The 20,985-nt window shown below is 44.1% G+C and overlaps 1 protein-coding gene across 3 annotated transcripts; it reads right to left on the bottom strand.

The window, feature by feature from the left end:
* Window positions 1-1,431: 1,431 nt before the first annotated feature.
* On the bottom strand, window positions 1,432-20,363 carry zdhhc8a (zinc finger DHHC-type palmitoyltransferase 8a). Of its 3 annotated transcripts, none has more exons than XM_036977466.2 (10): window positions 19,951-20,363; window positions 7,275-7,396; window positions 6,804-6,961; window positions 6,014-6,186; window positions 4,934-5,036; window positions 4,721-4,812; window positions 4,497-4,629; window positions 4,254-4,368; window positions 3,480-3,592; window positions 1,432-3,100 (listed from the first exon to the last, which is right to left on the bottom strand). In XM_036977466.2, exons 1-10 carry the CDS (start codon window positions 20,052-20,054, stop codon window positions 2,021-2,023), a joined length of 2,193 nt encoding a protein of 730 aa, XP_036833361.2. In that variant the 5' UTR covers window positions 20,055-20,363; the 3' UTR covers window positions 1,432-2,020. The 3 variants fall into 3 exon arrangements, with proteins under 3 accessions (XP_036833361.2, XP_090090920.1, XP_036833362.2); XM_090234794.1 differs by lacking the exon at window positions 19,951-20,363 and adding an exon at window positions 9,189-9,321; XM_036977467.2 differs by lacking the exon at window positions 7,275-7,396 and having other exon boundaries at window positions 19,951-20,269.
* Window positions 20,364-20,985: the final 622 nt, after the last annotated feature.

Consider the following 20,985-nt stretch of genomic DNA (forward strand, 5'->3'; position numbering starts at 1 on the left):
AGCAGGGAGGGGCTGCTGTTAACCACGGCTGTTCCTTCATTTCGTGTTTTCTGAGTACCTAACTTCTGTGTAAACGGTTGTTGATGTTCTCTGTACTTCTCACTACAGCCCTGCAGTTCTGGAATGATGTCTCAATCTCTCTGTGTCTATGGCAACGATCACTGGCAGTCTGAGAAATATCACCGCATCAGAATGGTGGTGCAGCACACAATCTCAGTGGAATTACCTCAATAGCGAAGGCTTCATTTATGTAAGATATCCAACACATACTTCTCTGAAACCCATAGCTGAGCGCAGCGAGCCTCCCATCAAAAAGTAGGCCTAGAGGATTACCTACCCACTCATTTGGGTAGGTTGAATCCCCGAGCTGACAAGGTAACAAAGTCTGTCGTTCTGCCCCTGAACAAGGCAGTTAACCCACTGTTCTCAGGCCGTCATTGAAAATAAGAATTTGTTCTTAACTGACTTGCCTAGTTAAATAAAGGTCAAATTAAATATACTCTTTGAATGGAATTTTCTTTATTCTACTCACAGCACCTCACACAAGTCCACTAGGGGGTACCATTTCATCATACTATTCTGAACGAAAGCTGACCTGAGCTCAGTTCCTGCACCTTGTGTCAAAGCGGGATCCAGGTGGAGCCAAGCTTCAGTACCTTGTAGGTCAGAAGAGAAATCTTGGATAAAAGTAAGCTAAACCAAGGTTATGGGTTAGGGTTGTGTTTAAGGCTAGAGTTAAGAGTTGAACTGGGATGTGGACTTGAAGCTAGTGTTATTAGGTTAAGGCGCCCCATACTAGGCTCGGTTTGCTCCTAGCAGAACTCGGCTTGGCGAAGTGAACCTCTTTGCCTCACATACTTCTTCGATTGAAAAACGATAAAAGTAGCACAATTACTGTTAGTCCTCTTGAGACCCCGTAGCAACAACATAGCCAGTATACACTTCCTTAAAATATTAAGAATGAATCTAAGATAAATCAAGAAATATGTAATTAATTTGGATGTTTTCGACCGAGGAGGTCTTAGTCGCACAGTTTACCATCTAACTAAGATATTTTGGTATTTCTCAAGTCGTCTCAAAGTTGAATGACAACAAACAATCCCGCCCATAGTTCCCACTCTTACTAGGAGTAGTACTGTTGACCAATCACCGATGAAGGGGCGTAGACTTCGGCTACCGGACTTCGACTTGCCTTAAGAAAAACATTTGTGCGCGAACAGCCGGGGGAAAAAACAGCTGAACACCCAAACGAACTAAAACGTTACCAAATGTAATCATCATAAATGCGCAAACTGCTTCGCTTGGGAAGAATGCGACAGGCTTTATGGTTGTGGATGAGCCTAGGGTTAGATTTGAAACAGGATGTGGACATGAAGCTGGTGGCAAGAACGGATAACAATAACAGATCATAAATAACGGAATGACAACAGCTTAAACAGAAAAAGGAACAAAACAGTGACTTTTTTTATTTGTCAAAACAACCACAAAATATGACTAAAGCATGATTTCTACAGACGCAAAATAATAGAATGTCCCATCATCATCACATAACATTATTTCTCAAAAGCATTATCAAAACACATAAACCAACAATAAAAGATCTGTCCTCTGTACATGTCTGCTGTTCTAGTTGAGTTCATTGATTCCTCCGACTGCATAAAGAGGCACAACTGTCTGCTAATTGGCCACTGTCCTGAGATATCTGCATATGCTGTTGGTTATCACTCACTCTATATTCAACACACACCCTTGTCTACCTAGAGGTCCAAGTGCAAATATCTGTACAAAATGATTCCCATAACTGCATGTTGATGTCCTCTCAACTCCCACACCCTCCCACACACTGACAACCCACACAGACACACTTACACAGTGCTGGGAAGTTGTGGATATACAGGCTAACACTGCAGAGTAGTGTGGTTGGCTGCATACACCCTCCAGGAAGACTCAATAGTTCCTATTTGGGGGCACCCAAGGGTGCTGAGTGCTTTCCCTCCATGGCATTGGTGAGTAAGGGGCATTACGGGGGGGCATCTGGGGGAGAGGCAGAGGAAAGGGTGCTGGGCAGTGTGGAGGAGGAGGAGGATGAGGGCTGGGCCTGCCTGTTTGGGGGGAGGTAGGCTGGGGAGGGGGAACGACCCTTACTCTGCAGGCTGCTGCTGCTCTGCAGGGGGGAGCTGGAAGTCCTGGGGGCTCGGGTCAGAGAGGATGACGAGGCGCTGGAGAGGGGCGACCTCGTACCCCCGTACCCCAAAATACCAGTGCTCATCAGGAACTCCCTGGAGCCGTATGCGGGCGGGGTGGGGCCGCGTGACCCTGGGAGGCGCATGCTGTCTGCAGGGAGGCTGCATCTGCTGGGGATGTCGTACAACCCCATGTCTGGGCAGCCGTACAGGGCCTGGGACCTGGCCTGCATCCGCAGCATCCTGTCCCTCTCTTCCATCTCCCGCCTCTCCTGATTGGAGACCATGATGGTCTTGGAGAGGTTGTCATAGCGGACCGGAGAGGCCTCCCGGTGGATCAAGGCTTGCTGGGAGAGGTCCCTGTGCATCAGGGCCTGAGGGGAGAGGTCCCGGGAGGTGAGGGCCTGAGGGGTGAGGTCCCGTAGAGAGGGATCCCTGGGTGAGGTGTCCCTGGGCTGGGGAGATTGCCTGGTGACCCCCATGAACACAGGGCTGTAGGTGTGTGGAGGGGGCCGCTGCAGCACACTGCCTTCATGTCCCAGGGTCATGAAGTGCGAGTGGTAATGAAGTGGGGGTCCCCCTCGCTGGGCCAGGTAGTGGGCATCACTTGAGTTCACCAGGCTGTCATAGGAGAGGCTGTTGCGGTTGGACAGGGGGTTGTGAGGGGGGAACAAGCCCGGAGATACCTGATGGGAGATCAGACCCTCTGGGTACAAGACCGGCAGCTTGTTGTGGTGGCGATAGGCGTGTTTGAGGGTGAGGGAGCGGGAGTTGAGGGTGAGAGAGTTGAGCTGGAGTGGAGCGGACATGGGACCGGATGGGACGGCTAGGTGCTGGTCCAATGTGCCCAGGATGAGTTCTGATGACAGGTCATGACGTCTACTGCTGCCCCCTTGCTGCTCTGGTGCCACAGCCACCTAGACACAACCACAACACATAACAGACTGTCAGAGAGCTCTCAGAACACAACACGGCCACAACAGTCTGTTAGAGGGTCGACAGAACACAGAATCACATGGCCAGTCTGTTAGAAAGCTCTCAAAACACAGCACACAATCATGATCTGTGGAAACGGCTCAAAACGCAGCACACAATCACGATCTGTGGAAACGGCTCAAAACACAGCACACAATCATGATCTGTGGAAACGGCTCAAAACACAGCACACAACCATGATCTGTGGAAACGACTCAAATCACAGCACACAACCATGATCTGTGGAAATGGCTCAAAACACAGCACGATAAATCCACAGTGTATCTGAATGGTGTCAGTGCTGTGAATGATATGACTGACCTGATGGACAGGTGAGGGGGGTGGTGCCTTAGATGTGGACTGCGGTAATGGCCTGAGCTGCTGCAGGGTCTGCCCAGAGGAAGGGGTCACTGGTTTGGGATGCAAACCCCTCTCTGGAATCCAAACACAGATGGAGAAGGAAATCAATATTTAACAAAATGTGAAATATATTACCATAATGTCTATTGGGATTTGTGACTGAACTAATCCAGAGAGAGGCAGTGACGTGTCTCATTAACATATAATGCAAGTCTGTCCTCAGAATCACCTTAATTAGCCAAAACATTTGCATAAACAGGAATTTGACTTGGTGAAATGGTGCTGCCACAATTAACAGAATATACAGACAGACGATAAACAGGATATACAGACAACAGACGTAGAAGCATAGTTTACACAAATCCATACGCGGTAGGTATTCTACGTACACTGTAAACTAAGAACTGCGAACTTCACTACAAACACTAAACTACATTCTGAATCAGGCCGGCTCGAATATTCAGTAGCTCATCACGGGTGAAACTTGGTTGGAAATCCACAAGTAAACAAACAAAGAAAAACCAACGAAGACACAAGCAGCAACAAAAACTATGGCTGCCTCTCTGTTGAATAATGTGGCCACCAGGGTGCAGTAGGGAGCAGTGAGGGACAGCTTGTGGGGTTTCTGGACCATTTTGAGTTTCTCCATGATCATTTGCTCACGTTCTCTATAATATGAGGTGCATAAATACAGGTACTGTCTCCCTGGTTGTCAGATTACTAATGTGACCCTACCTTCAAGTGTTGCTAGGTGTCTCCTCAGCACGTTGGGGTCTGGTTTGGGGGGCAGAGGTGGTGGGGTGTCCAGACGTCGGATGTCTGGCTCTTCCATACCGTCAGTGGACGGGCGCTGAGAGCGGAAGAGAAAGCACTACTGTTAAACATATCTGATCTGCTGATGAAGTTAGTTAAATACGGAGGCTTTATGTGAATCTGGGATGTTCCCTTCTGAGGGTATTTTGGGGTGGACAGACTTACTTTATTTTGGTTATCATGACACTGGATGCCATTATCCTCAACCTTAATAATTGGTATCTGTCTGTCAGTCTCTGGTCTCAGGAATGGAGGAATGATGCGAACTGTTGATTTCTTAATGGGCCTCGCTGTATACCTGGTATGGTCCAAGCAAATAGATAAGCTAATGAGCTCCAATACGCTATGTTAAACATGATGTTTACATAAAAACGTCAAATGCTTCTTACTTTGGAGAAATGGGACTGCATATGAGATACTCCAAGTTGCCACAGCAACCTTGTGTGAAAGGGTTGACCCCTCCTTGAAACTTCCCAGTGACCTGTGGAAAAGAGGGCAACAATTTCCTCATTAAAGTGAGGACTCGACCTAGGGCGGCCTCATGTATTCCAGAATCTTTTATCTAGTCGTTTAAAAACATGAGCTACACAGAGGCGTCTGACCTGTTCATTGGTGGTTCGGCCCCTAGACACCAGGTAGAGGTGGAACCCTGTGAGGCCCAGGACAGGAATGAAGAACAGACCTGATACGCTCATCACCACCAGGCTAGACACAGCAGTCAAGGAGACTCACGGACTCTCTGTAGGGACCTTTAGAAATGAATTACCATGATCATACTGCACATACTGTATGAATGTAACAGTACAAATGTATACCGTCCCCTCGCCCATACCCGGGCGCGAACCAGGGACCTTCTGCACACATCAACAGTCACCCTCGAAGCATCGTGCCACAAAAGCCGCGGCCCTTGCAGAGCAAGGGGAACTACTACTTCAAGGTCTCAGAGCAAGTGACGTCACTGATTGAAACGCTATTTAGCGCCCACGCTAACTAAACTAGCCGTTTCACATCTGTTACACTCACCCCCCTTTTGACCTTCCTCCTTTTTCCGCAGCAACCAGTAATCCGGGTCAACAGCATCAATGTAACAGTATAATTTTAGACCGTCCCCTCGCCCATACCCGGGCGCGAACCAGGGACCTTCTGCACACATCAACAGTCACCCTCGAAGCATCGTTACCCATCGCTCCACAAAAGCCGCGGCCCTTGCAGAGCAAGGGGAACTACTACTTCAAGGTCTCAGAGCAAGTGACGTCACTGATTGAAACGCTATTTAGCGCCCACGCTAACTAAGCTAGCCGTTTCACATCTGTTACACTCACCCCCCTTTTGACCTTCCTCCTTTTTCCGCAGCAACCAGTAATCCGGGTCACGGCACCAATGTAACAGTACAAATTTATACCGTCCCCTCGCCCATACCCGGGCGCGAACCAGGGACCTTCTGCACACATCAACAGTCACCCTCGAAGCATCGTTACCCATCGCGCCACAAAAGCCGCGGCCCTTGCAGAGCAAGGGGAACTACTACTTCAAGGTCTCAGAGCAAGTGACGTCACTGATTGAAACGCTATTTAGCGCCCACGCTAACTAAACTAGCCGTTTCACATCTGTTACATGAACACACACACACACACACACACGCACACGCACATAGTACACAGAGTTTGTTCAAGGAAGGATACGTGACAGTACAGTGCAGCTTCCATAGGTCTTCCAGATGGTGTAGGATGTAGAGCAGGCCACCGGAGAGCACGCCCACCATGTGCAGCGTGAGTGACAGGAGAAACAGGAAGAAGTAGCGGTAGTTCCGCCTCCCGATACAGTTGTTCACCCAGGGACAGTGGTGGTCAAAGTCCTGCATGCGGTTATGACACGATGAGACACAGCATTAGATACAACATTCCATCCCTCTGAGAATTATGACAACACACTGTAGTAGCCTACTTTACATGACTCTGTCCCAACATTGTGCATCCCATTCTACAAACAGAGTGGTCTAGCTAGCCACATCCACATGGGATTGATCAATCTTGGACAGTGGAAAGACATTATCAACAGAAGTCAAATATCATCCAAGTGTTGATAGGCACTGAGCTGTCTAAATATACCTCAGTGTACACACAGAGATTGTCCCAACCATTTTCAAATCTCATCTCTCTCCCCGCTGCGGGGACATTAAGGATCGGGGGAAAGGGATTAACCTGATTAATGTGATCTCGCTCTTCCTCCCCCTCTATCCCTCCATCATCTTCTCCCACCCACCATTACCCTACAGCCACACACACTATTGATCCCCCTCCTCAGGCACCTCCTCCTCCCTCCACCATCAACCACTACCCCCCCTCCCACCCCAAAAACCTGTCTCACATCCACAACTTCCCCCTATCCACCCCTCCCTTCCGCTATCCGCCAGCCCTGGCTTGTTCTCCCTTTCCCTCTATCTCCCTCCCTCCCTCTCTCCATCCCTCCCACCTCTACACAGTGGTCACAGACACTGCAGTGGGAGCATCGTGGAGGTCTGTAGAAGTGGCAGGAGGCACACCACTTCATCCGGACCTGGACACCCTTCACGTCCACGTTCTTGTAGAGCGGGGCGCGGAAGTCATCGTCCTTGTCCTCGTCCTCATTAGCTGAAACCCAAACGCACAGCTCGACATGAACTATAGGTCACCGGCACAACACTGGGCATTGGGTAACACAGGATATTCTTGTTTTTATTGTAATGTTTGTCCTGTTTAGTTACACTATAGCGTACAGTAGTGAATAGACCAGTGCAGGTTTTCTGTTCTACCTGATAATTCATTGCACCCACCTGGTGTCCCAGGTCTAAATCAGTCCCTGGTTAGAAGGGAACAATGAACAAATGCAGTGGAACTGGCTTTGAGGTCCAGAGTTGACTTCGATAGCAATAGTGTATAATATAGTAGTTATAGTGTAACTAACCCATGGGGAGAACACCCGCATCCATAAAGGTTGCCATGGTGAAGTTGGCCAAGACAAAGAAGAAGAGGATGCCACTGCATGGTGGCACGTAGATTGACACAGTCACTGCCAGCCACGGGCACCTGGGACAGAGACAAGAGACCTGAAGCACAGTGGACTCACAATACACACACAACACAGTAGTTTTGCAATACACACACATTACACTCATAGTATAGACGTAGAACATGCACCGTAATATGTCTAGGTTGAATTGGTTGAAAGGGGTATAAATCTCCCTCAGGCTCAGTGTAGGAATCAATCAAAAGGAATCGTCAAAATGATTTGGTTCCTCGGCAGGGAAATTTAACTACACTCGGCGACGCTAAATTCAGATTGATGCCCAACTTCATGGCTTTTTCTGGATATGTCCACAGGGCTTATAGAAACCATCACAACCATCACTGTCATTATGCAAATGTGGTTAAAACTGGAGAATTTGATTTGGTGAGAGGATGCTATGATTATATCTCCACAGTGTGAGATGAAATAAAGGCTGTGTAATCAGGTTTACTGACGGGGACACAGGGGAAGGCACGGTGGATTATAATGATTAAAGGTCGGCATGAGGAGCCTATACAATATCCAATCATTTTTTTTATCTGTATAGATTTGAGTCCAAAGCCATGCTGCTGTGGTGATTTTATCTTCACTTGAAAAGTTTACAGCAGAACGGGTTTCAGCATTGGACCGCTTACATTATCACAACTGGCATCATGTCATAATGGCATAATGCTCCTACTTCCTGTCGGTATTTGATGTTTAGGGGCAACAACAGCAGAAGTGTGGTTTACCATTGAAGTGCAGACTGTGTATTAGTGAGCATGGCCAGCAGTGAGCAGTGACTGTAACAAGACCGTGATCAGTGTGAAACAGATACTGGGTGGATTCCCCCCCCCCCCCCACACACACACACACACAACCCAAACCTGTCTCCCCACAGTTGCAAAGGTGAAGGGTCAGGAGGTGACGAAGGCAGAACGTATATGTGTGAACCCCAATAGACTGACCGTGACTGTGAACACCGTGAAATTGACAACATTTTGAGTCAAGAGTCTCCTTTCCCCAACTCCAGCCCAGCCCAACCTGGCGCAAGCCCCCCAACCCCCACAGAACAGCCCCGGGAAGGATGAGCGCATGGGGGAGAGTGGGGTAGCGTGGGGGAAGGGTGGTTACCCCCAAAGGAATGCCTGGTAATGCCATGCCAGCTGCAATCTCAATAATCCCAGGATTAGGGACTCTGGATTACAGCCCACTCTGCCAGCCCGCGATGGTGGAATCCTCCCATCAGACGACAAGCACACAGACCCTACAGCCTGCAGCACACAGCACAACACACAGCCCAACAGAACCTATTCCATTCCTTTAGGATAAAGGAAACCATACATATTCCATTACCTATACAGCTACAACAGCTGCCTTTACAGACAAACAGCCTTCATAGGCAAATACAATACAGTTCTGTACAGTTCTGATCTGTCAGAATAATGCTCCTCTTGAAGGATTTACTTAATTGAAACATTAACACTAAATTGTACTACTGAGTAAATCAGATTAATGAGGGGAACAGAACAGTGGTTCCCCCACAGCTGGAGGTGGGGATTTATATCTTAAGTCCTCTCTGAAGCAAAGTTTCACTAAATGTGTTCATGTTTGAGATGTACTTAAATTGTCATAAGAGAGCTAGATTGCATGGATATGTGCAATATACTGCACCCCTGCACTACCCAGAGTCCACACTGTACTCGTCCCAGTACACTGAATACTGTACTAGTCCCGGTACACTGAATACTGTACTTGTCCCAGTACACTGAATACTGTACTAGTCCCGGTACACTGAATACTGTACTTGTCCCAGTACACTGAATACTGTACCTGCACGTCTAGCCACTCTACAGTATAAATAGGGAATATGGATGAAGTTGGTTGATTCAGGGGTAACTCCCAGTCAGTCTGCATGGTCTGGAGTAGTGTTCATGTATCTGCATAACCCTTTCACCATCCTCCTCTACCAGCAAGGCCAGTGGGCGGTGGGGAAAACAAGGAGACAAAAAGGCAATTAGGAATAGGTATACTGTCACTGATTATCTTTTCAAAACTCATTATTTAGATGGTCAAATCCTCTTCCCCCTCACCCATCTGTCAAATAATGGATCTATCACAAGAAAAAAAAAACTGTCAAAATGAGCACAATATGGAAGATAATGATATTGCGTTCAAAATAAGCAGAAATCAGTCAAACTCATTTGGGCTGAGTGCGGAGCGTAGAGGACACACCAGATAAGGTGGAGCGCTCTAGAAGAGGGTCGATCCGCGACTGCCTGATTTCTTATCAACGGGATTATTTCTGTGGGTGCCATTGCCTTGCCGTCCGGCCCATCATTGGTTTGTGACCATCTGGAGCACAGCACAGGGAGAGTTCATTATGCTGCAGTGTGGCGGTGCAGGCAGACAAGCCCCTGCCTTGCGCCTAATGAAACAGACAGCAGAGCTGTATTAAATCATCCAGAAGGGTAAGCTGCTGTTGAGGCTGTCCAATCTGCACACTGCCCTGCCTGAGTAAAGCACAGTAGTGGGCAGGCTAGTCATCACTACCAGTGTCTATCGCATCGGCAGCAAGCAGCAAGCACAGAAGAGCATTAGAGAGGCTCACAACTACACTCTCAGGACAAAAAAAGGGTTCCAAAAGGGTTATGTATGGCTCCTAGAAACATCTCATGGATAGAAAATATGAGTGTTAGAAATGCTGAATGACATGCGATCATAAGCCCTTAGGAATGTATGACCGGTCTTCAGCTTCAGCAAACACTGAATGAACACATAACACTGTTATAACAGGGTTCAGAGAGAGTGCTTCCTTGAACTATTAAAACTACGGGCTTGAATATCAGCTATGTATGTCTACTTAAAGGAGACATACGTGTACATATTACATCATTGTATCCAGGGATCGATGCGTATGCGGGCATAAAATAAACTGTTTGTTTGGGGAGGAGTGTTATTCTATAAATATCTGACCCACTATGGGTGTGTATCACATCTGACATCCTCCCCTCTGCACATGGTTGCATAATTAACTCAGGAAGGAAGTAAAAGGTCAAGAAGGCTTCTCCTTTACAGAATTGTGTAGCATCTCAGCTACATCAAATCTTGACATTAGCCGGGGAAGATTGTTACGAGGAAACACCCTTGAAAGAATCTCTGCTTGTAATGGTTCAATTTCGTAGAGTTTCCACTGCTAGTCTTTGCATGTCTTTTGTGAATTGTCCACGGTAACAGTACTTAGAGAGAACAACGTAACACAAACACAATCTGAAGGCTGAGATGACAGTTTCCGTTTTAGCTCAGCAATGCGGCTGTTTATCAGGCGAAGGATGACCAAAGGTTCCTACTTTCAGTGGTCCCCCCCTCTTGCCAACTTCACAGGAGGGTTTTTGTCTTGATATTGAAAAGTGTCCTAAATCTTGCATAGACCAGTTTGTCAGTTTGTCTGTGAGTCGTGTACTTTGATACATCAGAGTAACTGCTGGAGCTTACTCTCCATACTAACAGACTGGGGTTGCATTTGGGCACTTTATTTTGACACGCACATACTCTAAGTAACAACCTGAGGGACCACGAGGTCTGACTGACATTCACTTTGGACTCCTTGCAGCAGCATATAGCACCAAGGACGAATCAAGGTCCCTTTCCATCAGAAGGACCCAGGTAGGGTTGCATTTGGTCGAGATAACGACAGAATCTGGCATCTGTCCATCACTGCTTTTAAAGAAACACAGACATCGTCCTTGCTGACAGAGCAGACAGGCAGACAGACACAGACAGACAGTCCTTCTCTGAGTAAAAGGCTGTCTAACAGTGATGTAGGCCTACATATGATGTAACGGCAAAATATTGTCCCTACAGATTCCATTTCTTCTGCTACTGCCAACATGGAAGGGCAAACAAACAAGCATGTGTGATTGGGCTGGAACACTCTGTTTCAACATGACCTTATCTTTGAAGAATGGCTGTCCATGGAATAGAAACTTCAGACATAGTCTATTTTATCATCGTGAAACATCTCTCAGTGGGAACGTTTTCTGGAATGTTCATCATGTCTCTTGTTGGCGATCTTCAGACAAACCTGCAATAACAGCCACTTGTCCTGGAGCAGTAGAGCTCTAGGGGTTTGTTCTCTTGAAGTGTGGAAGTTCTCTTTACAAATGCAGATACAAGTCTATTGATCATTGATGGAAACGGACCACTCACTTGCCTGGCCGCCAAAGTCATGCTACCCACATACAGCAGCATCCATCATCTGATGGCAAAAACCAACACAGAATCTCAGGGATTATCGGAAGTTGTGAAAACTTTATTTTTTTTATACTTGGGGAAAAAATTATTTTGTTACATTATTTAAGCAAAAAAAATACTGTTTGTTTTTGGAATTTTCTAAATATGTATAATATTATTAATTTGCATGTCAGCTCTGTGCCAGGAAATGCCCTTGTCCAGAACAAAGGATCCCAATTTCAAATTGCCCCCAAAAGTGTTTACAACTTTTAAAACGGGCTAAAATGAATATTCACTGAAAAAGGATCTCATGTAGTTCCTTGCAATAGCCCTCTCTGACTTTAAGGAATATGTTTCTCAAAACTGTGATTCCTAAAAAAATTGTCCAGAGCGTTGGTCAACTCTGTCAGACTTGTTCAAAATCGTAAATTAATTTTAAAAAATGTGTAGGGTCAGCTTTAAGAAGCCCTTCCTCATCTTTTAAAAATCCATTGTAGATATCACATGCTCACAACCATAACCTGTCAACTTCATCTAACTACTAACTACTATTACTTCGCCACTATGGCCTATTTATTGCCTTAACTCCCTTATCTTACCTCTCATTTACACTCACTGTATATAGACTTTTTGTTTTCTTTTGTTCTACTGTATTATTGACTATGTTTTGTTTATTCCATGTGTAACTCTGTGTTGTTGTATGTGTCGAATTGCTATGCTTTATCTTGGCCAGGTCGCAGTTGCAAATGAGAATTTGTTCTCAACTAGCCTACCTGGTTAAATAAAGGTGAAATAAAATAAAATAAATAAAAAATTAACATAGAATATGACTTTTGGTTCAAATATGTTCATTTTAATTAGGTTATAGCAACTGAAGAAAAACAACATTGCTATGTAGTATAGCACTTGAATAAAGAAGAAAAATAAGCAATTTGTCAACTCCGTAAAACATTAACTCAGTCAGATTTTTGTCTAACGTCTGATAGAAGGGTTGGGCCAACTGCAAACACTGATGGCCACTAGATTATCACCAATTGACGCATCGATTTACCGCTCCATAACACGGATGTCGGGGGGTTCTTTTAGTTCTGATCGCAACCAACACATTTCAAGATGATTTCAGCCTCTTATCATCAGAACATTTTAATCTAGCTATTTGAGCAAAGTAAGGGCGATGTATCTATTTGACAATCATTCAGTACGACTGAAATAAAGTATGTCCTTGTTTAGCACGGCAAATTGACTGTGGAAATTTACCGGACATGTTGTATGATTGGAAAACTAATGTTGATGGTGAAGCCTACTTATTGTTTAAGTCATTCCAATTTATGTAATCCATTAAATACAACTGCCTTTGATTTTTTTTTTAAATGTGTCTGATATGGTCATTTCTTATCAAGATCGAGGGTAAAATATCCCTGGACAGGCCATACTGTGTGACTAAATCAAGTAAATCGTGATTGAGTTATATATTTTTTTTTTATCAAATGAAAATATAGTTTACAGCCTAGATGTATTTTGAATGGCATATACTATTTTGGCATTTAATGTGAAACGTTTTGATGAAATATAGGCCTTTTAACACTACTACTTCTATACTGAACAAACATGTAAACGCAGCATATAACAATTTCAAAGATTTTACAGTTACAGAGTTACAGTTCATATAAGGAAATCAGTCAATTCAAATAAATAAATGGGGTTTAATCTATGGACTTCACATGACTGGGAATATAGATATGCATCTGTTCATCACAGATACCTTAAAAAAAAGTAGGGGCGTGGGTCAGAAAACCAGTCAGTATCTGGTGTGACCACCATTTTCCTCATGCAGCGCGACACATCTCCTTCTCATAGAGTTGATCAGACTGTTGATTGTGGCCTGTGGAAAATTGTCCCACTTCTCTTCAATGGCTGTGCGAATTTGCTAGATATTGGCGGGAACTGGAACACGCTGTCGTACAAGTCGATCCAAACATGCTCAATGGGTGACATGTCTGGTGAGTATGCAGGCCATGGAAGAACTGGGGCATTTTCCGCTTCCAGGAATTGTGTACAGATCCTTGCGACATGGGGCCGTGGAAGAACTAGGACATTTACAGATTCCAGGAATTGTGCACAGATCCTTGCAACATGGGACCGTGCATTATCATGCTGAAACATGAGGTGATGCCGGTGGATGAATGGCACGAACATTGTCCTCAGGATCTCGTCACGGTATCTCTGTGCATTCAAATTGCCATCGATAAAATGCAGTTGTGTTTGTTGTCCATAGCTTATGCCTGCCCATACCATAACCAGACCGCCACCATGGGACACTCTGTTCACAACGTTGACATCAGCAAACCGCTAGCTCACAGAACGCCATAAGGTTGTGAGGCCGGTTGGATGTCCTGCCAAATTCTCTAAAACGATGTTGGAGGTGGTTTATGATCAATTAAGATGACATTCTCTGGCAACAGCTCTGGTGGACATTCCTGCAGTCAGCATGCCAACTGCATGCTGCCTCAAGTCTTGAGATATGTCTGGCATTGTGTTGTGTGACAAATCTGCACATTTTAGAGTGGCCTTTTATTCTCCCCAGCACAAGGTGCACCTGTGTCATGATCATGCTGTTTAATCAGCTTCTAGATATGCCACACCTGTCAAGTGGATGGATTATCTTGGAAAAGGAGAAATGCTCACTCACAGGGATGTAAACAAATTTGTGCACAAAATTTGAGAGAAATCACCTTTTTGTGCCTATGAACAATTTCTGGGATCTTTTATTTCAGCTCATGAAACATGGGGCTAACACTTTACATGTTGCGTTTATATATAAATTCTGCCTGTTGGTTACAATCAAGCCGTTGTGTTTTTGTTGGGGATTGTCAAATGTATCATCCATATTTTAAGTAATGTTTGTATTTACATACTCTGTTTTGAGTATCTGTTGTCACCTTGAGCAGTTGCTTGTCAACTCCTCACTGATTGCTAATCATTGTCCTGAAATATATGCTTAAACTATTGAATACTTTGCTGTGCTAGAAAAAAATATATAATGTTTGCTTTATAAACCTTGTTTTAATTTCTTAATCTACAAAAACATGCCAAAATGCTAACGAAATTAGCCCTGGAGCATTATACAGTGTTCTAAAACAAAACAAAACTATTTGATTAAGCTAATGTTAGAATGAAACAATCAAGGCCTTTAAACACTTGTTGTACAATAAATATAAAAATGAAATGCCTTTTATGGTGTCTGATGGAGTTGACATAAATCTAGTTAGGTACACTTTATGAAAACATGTTTTCATTAGGAGGTTGTTCCTTTACATGGTATGATAGCTGATACTTTGGTTTAAAATATACGTATTTCAAATGTTGTTATTATGAAGAAAAATATTTGTGACAAATGTTCATTGTCTCATCTTTTAAGAATTCCTGATTTACAATCCCAATTAAAAACATCCCCAGAATCAGTCAACAACAGTGGGGCGCCAAGATAATAACGCAATAAACAAGCCTACGCGAAGAGATGCGATTGGCATACAACTGAGTCACTGACACTTAGCAATTAAACTTCAACAGCAGCAGCTTCATCAGCAGCCAAGAGTTGCAATAAAATGGAATGAGTTTACTTTTTTTTACGCATTCACTTATCAGATGATTCATTGTATTGTATTTCCCATAAAGAATTCTAGAATTCCTCATTCCAAACAGCATGTGAATTGGGGGTATGCAGTAGGCATGGCCATGTCAGTTCTTAGTTGTTATATTCACTGTTGACACTTTCAGATACAAGATACATATAACAGTTCAATGACATGTAAATGACTGAAAACTGTGACTCTTCCATGCTAAAGATTCAGATCCTACCCTACAGAGCCATAGAGGATTACACGTCTCTCTTAAGCCCAGTGTCCATAAGCTCCTTGTCTTTGAACAGGAGGGAGTAAAAGAATAGCGAGGATGTCAGTATGAAATCACTCTTTCCAGACTCTCTTACAAATCATTGGATAACCCCCAGCCAAGTCAGTGGCTTTAGTCCAAATCAACCCAGTCAGTATAGTACATTTACAACTCAATCCACTGTGGCCCACTTTCTCTTTCCTCACATCAATGCATAATCACGTCACTGAGGATATCGTTCTAAAATATTTCAATTAATCAGAAGTGCATGTACTCTAGTACACTTATGCCAAGTTCCCACCTGAGAATTACCCCAGTGTTTTACCCAGAAGGCTCAGACTTTTCTGTTTCCATCTCCACAGATGGCCTCAGTGAACATGCTTCGATTTTAGGGCCAAGGCCCGGCACTTTTCAGCTGCCATTTACATAACAGTAAGTGTGAGCATGAGTTAACATCTTTCTATAGTTAACACCTCCTCATCGAGCGACTGTCTTGATGATGCAGAGGCTGTTGATTCTGCCCTTTACAAGTCATCGATAGTTTACTCCTCCCTGCTCGCCCCAAGTCTTCAGTCACCCCTCGTTCCACAGATGTGGGAATCAGGATGCATCGATCAGAAGATCGGGATACTAATTGGAAACTTCTCATCTGCTAGAGGATCCACTTGAAAAATTGCTGGTAAAACCAACAGATGTGGAAACTGGGACATATTTGTCTACAGGGGTCAGTATAGAAGTACTGTTCAAATCAAATCAAACTTTATTAGTCACATGCGCCGAACACAACACGTGTAGACCTTACAGTGAAATGCTTACTTACGAGCCCTCAACCAATAAGTTAAGAAGTTAAGCAGTTAAGAAAAATGCCTACAAAAAATAAGATATAAATGTAACAAATAATTAAAGAGCAGTAAAATAACAATAGCGAGGCTATCTACAGGGGGGTACCGGTACAGAGTCAATGTGCGGGGGCACCGGTTAGTCGAGGTAACTGAGGTAGAGTTATTAAAGTGATAATTACAGAGTAGCAGCAGCATAAAAGGGGGGGGGGGGGGGGGGGCAAATACTCTGGGAAGCCATTTGATTAGATGTTCAGGAGTCTTATGGCTTGGGGGTAAAAGTTGTTTAGAAGCCTCTTGGACCTAAACTTAGTGCTCCGGTACCACTTGCCGTGTGGTAGCAGAGACAACAGTATATGACCAGGGTGGCTGGAGTCACTGACAATTTTTAAGGCCTTCCTCTGACACCGCCTGGTATAGAGGTCCTGGATGGTAGGAAGCTTGGCCCCAGTGATGTACTGGGCTGTACGCACTACCCTCTATAGTGCCTCGCGGTCGGAGGCTGAGTTGGAGTAGTTTGTTGGTGATGTGGACGCCAAGGAACTTGAAGCTCTCAACCTACTCCACTACAGCTCAGTCGATGACAATAGGGGCGTGCTCAGTCCTCCCTTTCCTGTAGTCCACAATCATCTCCTTTGTCTTGTTCACGTTGAGGGAGAGGTTGTTGTCCTTGCACGAGTGAACAGGGAGTACAGGAGGAGACTGAGCATGCACCCCTGAGGGCCCCCCGTGTTGAGGATCAGCATGGCGCATGTGTTGTTACCTACCCTTACCACCTGGGGGCGGCCTGTCAGGAAGTCCAGGATCCAGTTGCACACCATAGTGCCCTCAAAGCTTAGTGATGAGTTTTGAGGGCACTATGGTGTTGAACGCTGAGCTGTAGTCAATGAATAGCATTCTCACATAGGTGTTCCTTTTGTCCAGGTGTGAAAGGGCAGTGTGGAGCGCAATAGAGATGGCATCATCTGTGGATCTATTGGGACGGGATGCAAATTGGAGTGGATCTAAGGTTTCTGGGATAATTGTGTTGATGTGAGCCATGACCAGCCTTTCAAAGCATTTCATGGCTACAGACGTGAGTGCTACAGGTCAGTAGTCATTTAGGCAGGTTACCTTAGTGTTCTTGGGCACAGGGACTATGGTGGTCTGCTTGAAATATGTTGGTGTTACAGACTCAAACAGGGACTGGCAAGTGAAGACACTTCAGCGCATGCTCGGAGTACACGTCCTGGTCACACAGTCGTCCGGAACAGCTGATGCTCTCATGCATGTTTCATTGTTACTTGCCTCGAAGCGAGCATTGAAGTTATTTAGCTCGTCTGGTAGGCTCGTGTTACTGGGCAGCTCACGGCTGTGCTTCCCTTTGTAGTGGTATGGTGGTACAGTGGGACTATTCACCCAGGCGCTATTAGCAATCTCGGGGATAATGTTGAAAATGTTGTTGGTGGTATCCCAACAACACGGTAGTGATTCTCACATGACTAAAATGTTGTTTTGAGAACACAAGTACGGTGGGATTCGGGAACCTGTGTAGCTTTAGCCGACCCAGTCTGATTTCTAACTGACTCCTGACTCTAAGCTCTAAGCATCATTGCCCTCTGGAAGAAGATAAAGGGATTAAGGAATACATGTTCACATACACTCAGAGGTGTGGTTGTGTTCATTATATTTTGAGTCATAATAACATATAATATAATGACGTTTCCGGATTAGGACGCAGTTATATCAACCACTGAACCACATTAATCATCCGAACATTTGAGTTTAGCCTAACAAGAAAATCAGCCTTAGACATAGGCCTAATAGTTAAATAGCCTCTTAACTCACATAGTCCCCATACCAAATTCATATAGCCTACAGTAGCTTATATTAAGAGGATCAACATGATATTAGGCAATGACATGTAACTACTAATAGACAGCTTTGGGTACAGTATTGTTGAACTGTTTAATGAATAGTATAGCATATTGATATGTAATTAAAACTACACCAAAATTTCACAAAAGGGACTTTTTTCAACAACAAATATGTGTCATATTTCACTTCTGTCATATTGAATGGCAAAAAAACACTGTTCTAAATTCCGAATGTGAAGTTTGCCTTAAAATGTTTATGGGTCGTTCTTGAATTACAGTGGAACTTGGACATGGCATTTTGGACAAAATGTACTTAATTTTTCTTTATTTGATTTGGGTACATCTTCCCATTCTAAATCAACTAATATGGTAGCTTAATGATCTTAAAAAGTGTGTACCTTTATGACAATGTTGTGACATCTGTAGGAGTAGTAACACCAATGATGGTAACACCAATGAGACATTTGAGGTAAATTAAGATTTGCTGAAATGGAGGCCACAATGCTCAAATCTAAGTTCATCAATCCTGTACTTAAGTGATATGATTAATCATTTTTCTCACAATGATATTTCCCTTCATTTAAATGGACTAACCCCAAGTTGGGGCAGGCAGGTAGCCTAGTGGTAAGAACGTTAGGCCAAACAACCGAAAGGTTGCTAGATTGAATCCCAGAGCTGACGAGGTAAAAATCTGTCGCTCTGCCCCTGAACAAGGCAGTTACCCCACAGTTCCTAGGCCGCCGTTTGTTCTTAACTAGTTCAATTAAAAAGTGACACTTTGGATTTTGACACAGAATGAATTATCGGAATTTAAAAAAATAAAAAAAAAATATTTTACCTTTATTTAACCAGGCAAGTCAGTTAAGAACAAATTCTTATTTTCAATGACGGCCTGGGAACAGTGGGTTAACTGCCTGTTCAGGGGCAGAAAGACAGATTTGTACCTTGTCAGCTCGGGGGTTTGAACTCACAACCTTCCGGTTACTAGTCCAACGCTCTAACCACTAGGAATCCTCAAATGTATGACATATTTAAAGGGTGTGATTAGCTAATCATTTCCTTTAATGTAGACCACTCCCTGAAAAAGAGTTTGCCACTGGAGAGAATGCTCAAGGTTCTTGTAGATCTTTGTAATGAGTTATTTTCAAGGTGGTAACCCCAGTGACATAAAACAGAGGGTCACACATTATACTGGTAAAATAATTGGTATTTCAATAGCCTTCTTTGTTTTGATTCATCTATACAATATACGACATACTTTTGTTCACTTTCTAGCATTCAAATTCCCAAAGCATGTCACTACAACTCCACTACTGTGACAAGCCTGCTCCTAAGTACTTTAAATACTGCATCGACATAGAGGGTTGCAGTATGAAGGATTTTAATTATGTTTTATCATTTATAAACAGTTCAATATAAACCAAAACGTGTATTATCTGTGTTTATTTGTCATTTTCAAGTGTGTTTCATGGTTGCAAAGGCAAGGGATTCAAATGCCAAATCAATTAAAAAACGACCCTTATTCTACACAGTGTGTGAGCGACAGGACCTATTTTATCGTAAGCTTTCCCTAGAGACAACTTTACCGTTTGGAGCAATTGTGCATGCCCATTGGATCTGATACTTCATAGGCCTATATACAGTATATGCAATTCAAATATGTGGACTTGGCCTAGGCCTACTTTAGATATGGAATATAATAGTTTCGAAAAGGTAGGCTACTTTCGTGTCTGGTGTCAAACTACATTTTCAAAAGGAGGGATATCGTCAACTTACGTAAAGACAAAGAATAAAGTGGTGGACCCGACGAGGAGGACTGCAGCGGTGGACACTGGAATAAACGCGCTGGCTTTAATTCTTTCACTGCCGCTGGTGGGCATTCTGTACTTTCCACAAACATCAGCAGTTTATTCCAACGAAACGATTACACCGAGATACAATAAATGATCCATGATTCGACGTATTCCCACTATGTTCTGTCCTGAGTCTCCATGGATTAAATGCAACAAATCCATGGTCAAAAAGTCCAACGAGCTGTGCCCGTCTTGGAAATCCCACCGTACAGGACTGGGCCGGACCAACCACCAACTCAGCGAAGCGGCTCTTGATTTGATAGGTGGGGCTATCGCCGGGGAAAGGTAGCTTTGGGACACAACATCGGGAGTCTGTCTATTGGTTGGACTCCGTTTAAAGGAGGACTTACGTGAACTACACCATAGCAGAATAGACTCAATTGTGGTGTATGTTTTCAGTGCTAAATATTATTTTGACTATTTAAAAAAAAACGTATTTCATGTCATAGCCACACTCTTGATTACAAATGTTATTTGCTTCAACGTGGAAATGGATCTGTCATTAGAAATGGACAATAATGTTGCTCTATAGTGACAGATAAAAGTATATAATGTACACATGTTGAATATTCTAACGACATAAATATAGGTTATTCAAACCCTGCTCCTTTACAGTGATCCAAGTTCAGTTTGGTTTTTCGCTTCGGTATTGGGATACTACAAGTCTCTGGCAGGGGCGAACTGTCCATCTGGCATTTTGGGCAAATGCCAGAGGGGCTGGTCCATTTTTAGCCCAGTGGGCCTGTCTAACTTGTTTATTTTTAATTATCTGGCTGTTGATGGGGGCCTCAACAATTAAAAATTGGCCGGTGTGTTTGAAATGCCAGGGCCGGTTTCTGGTCCCAGTCTCTAGTGCTGACCAAGAACTGAAGACTAGATATGTATGGCAAATGTGAGGTTAAGTCTCTAAGGATTTGTTGAGAGGTTGGGCCTGGCTGTAGCATGATATTAACATCCC

Source organism: Oncorhynchus mykiss, chromosome 5 (genome assembly GCF_057628025.1).
Source record: "Oncorhynchus mykiss isolate SJ-2025 chromosome 5, ASM5762802v1, whole genome shotgun sequence".
Lineage (NCBI taxonomy): Eukaryota > Metazoa > Chordata > Actinopteri > Salmoniformes > Salmonidae > Oncorhynchus > Oncorhynchus mykiss.

Excerpts from the sequence above, each read along its gene's own strand:
- zdhhc8a (XM_036977466.2), bottom strand. The coding sequence starts at position 20,054 with ATGCCCACCAGCGGCAGTGAAAGAATTAAAGCCAGCGCGTTTATTCCA. Across the intron at positions 4,813-4,933 it reads GCCGAACCACCAATGAACAG|GTCACTGGGAAGTTTCAAGG; the intron begins GTCAGACGCCTC and ends TCTTTTCCACAG. Across the intron at positions 4,369-4,496 it reads GTCATGATAACCAAAATAAA|CGCCCGTCCACTGACGGTAT; the intron begins GTAAGTCTGTCC and ends TTCCGCTCTCAG.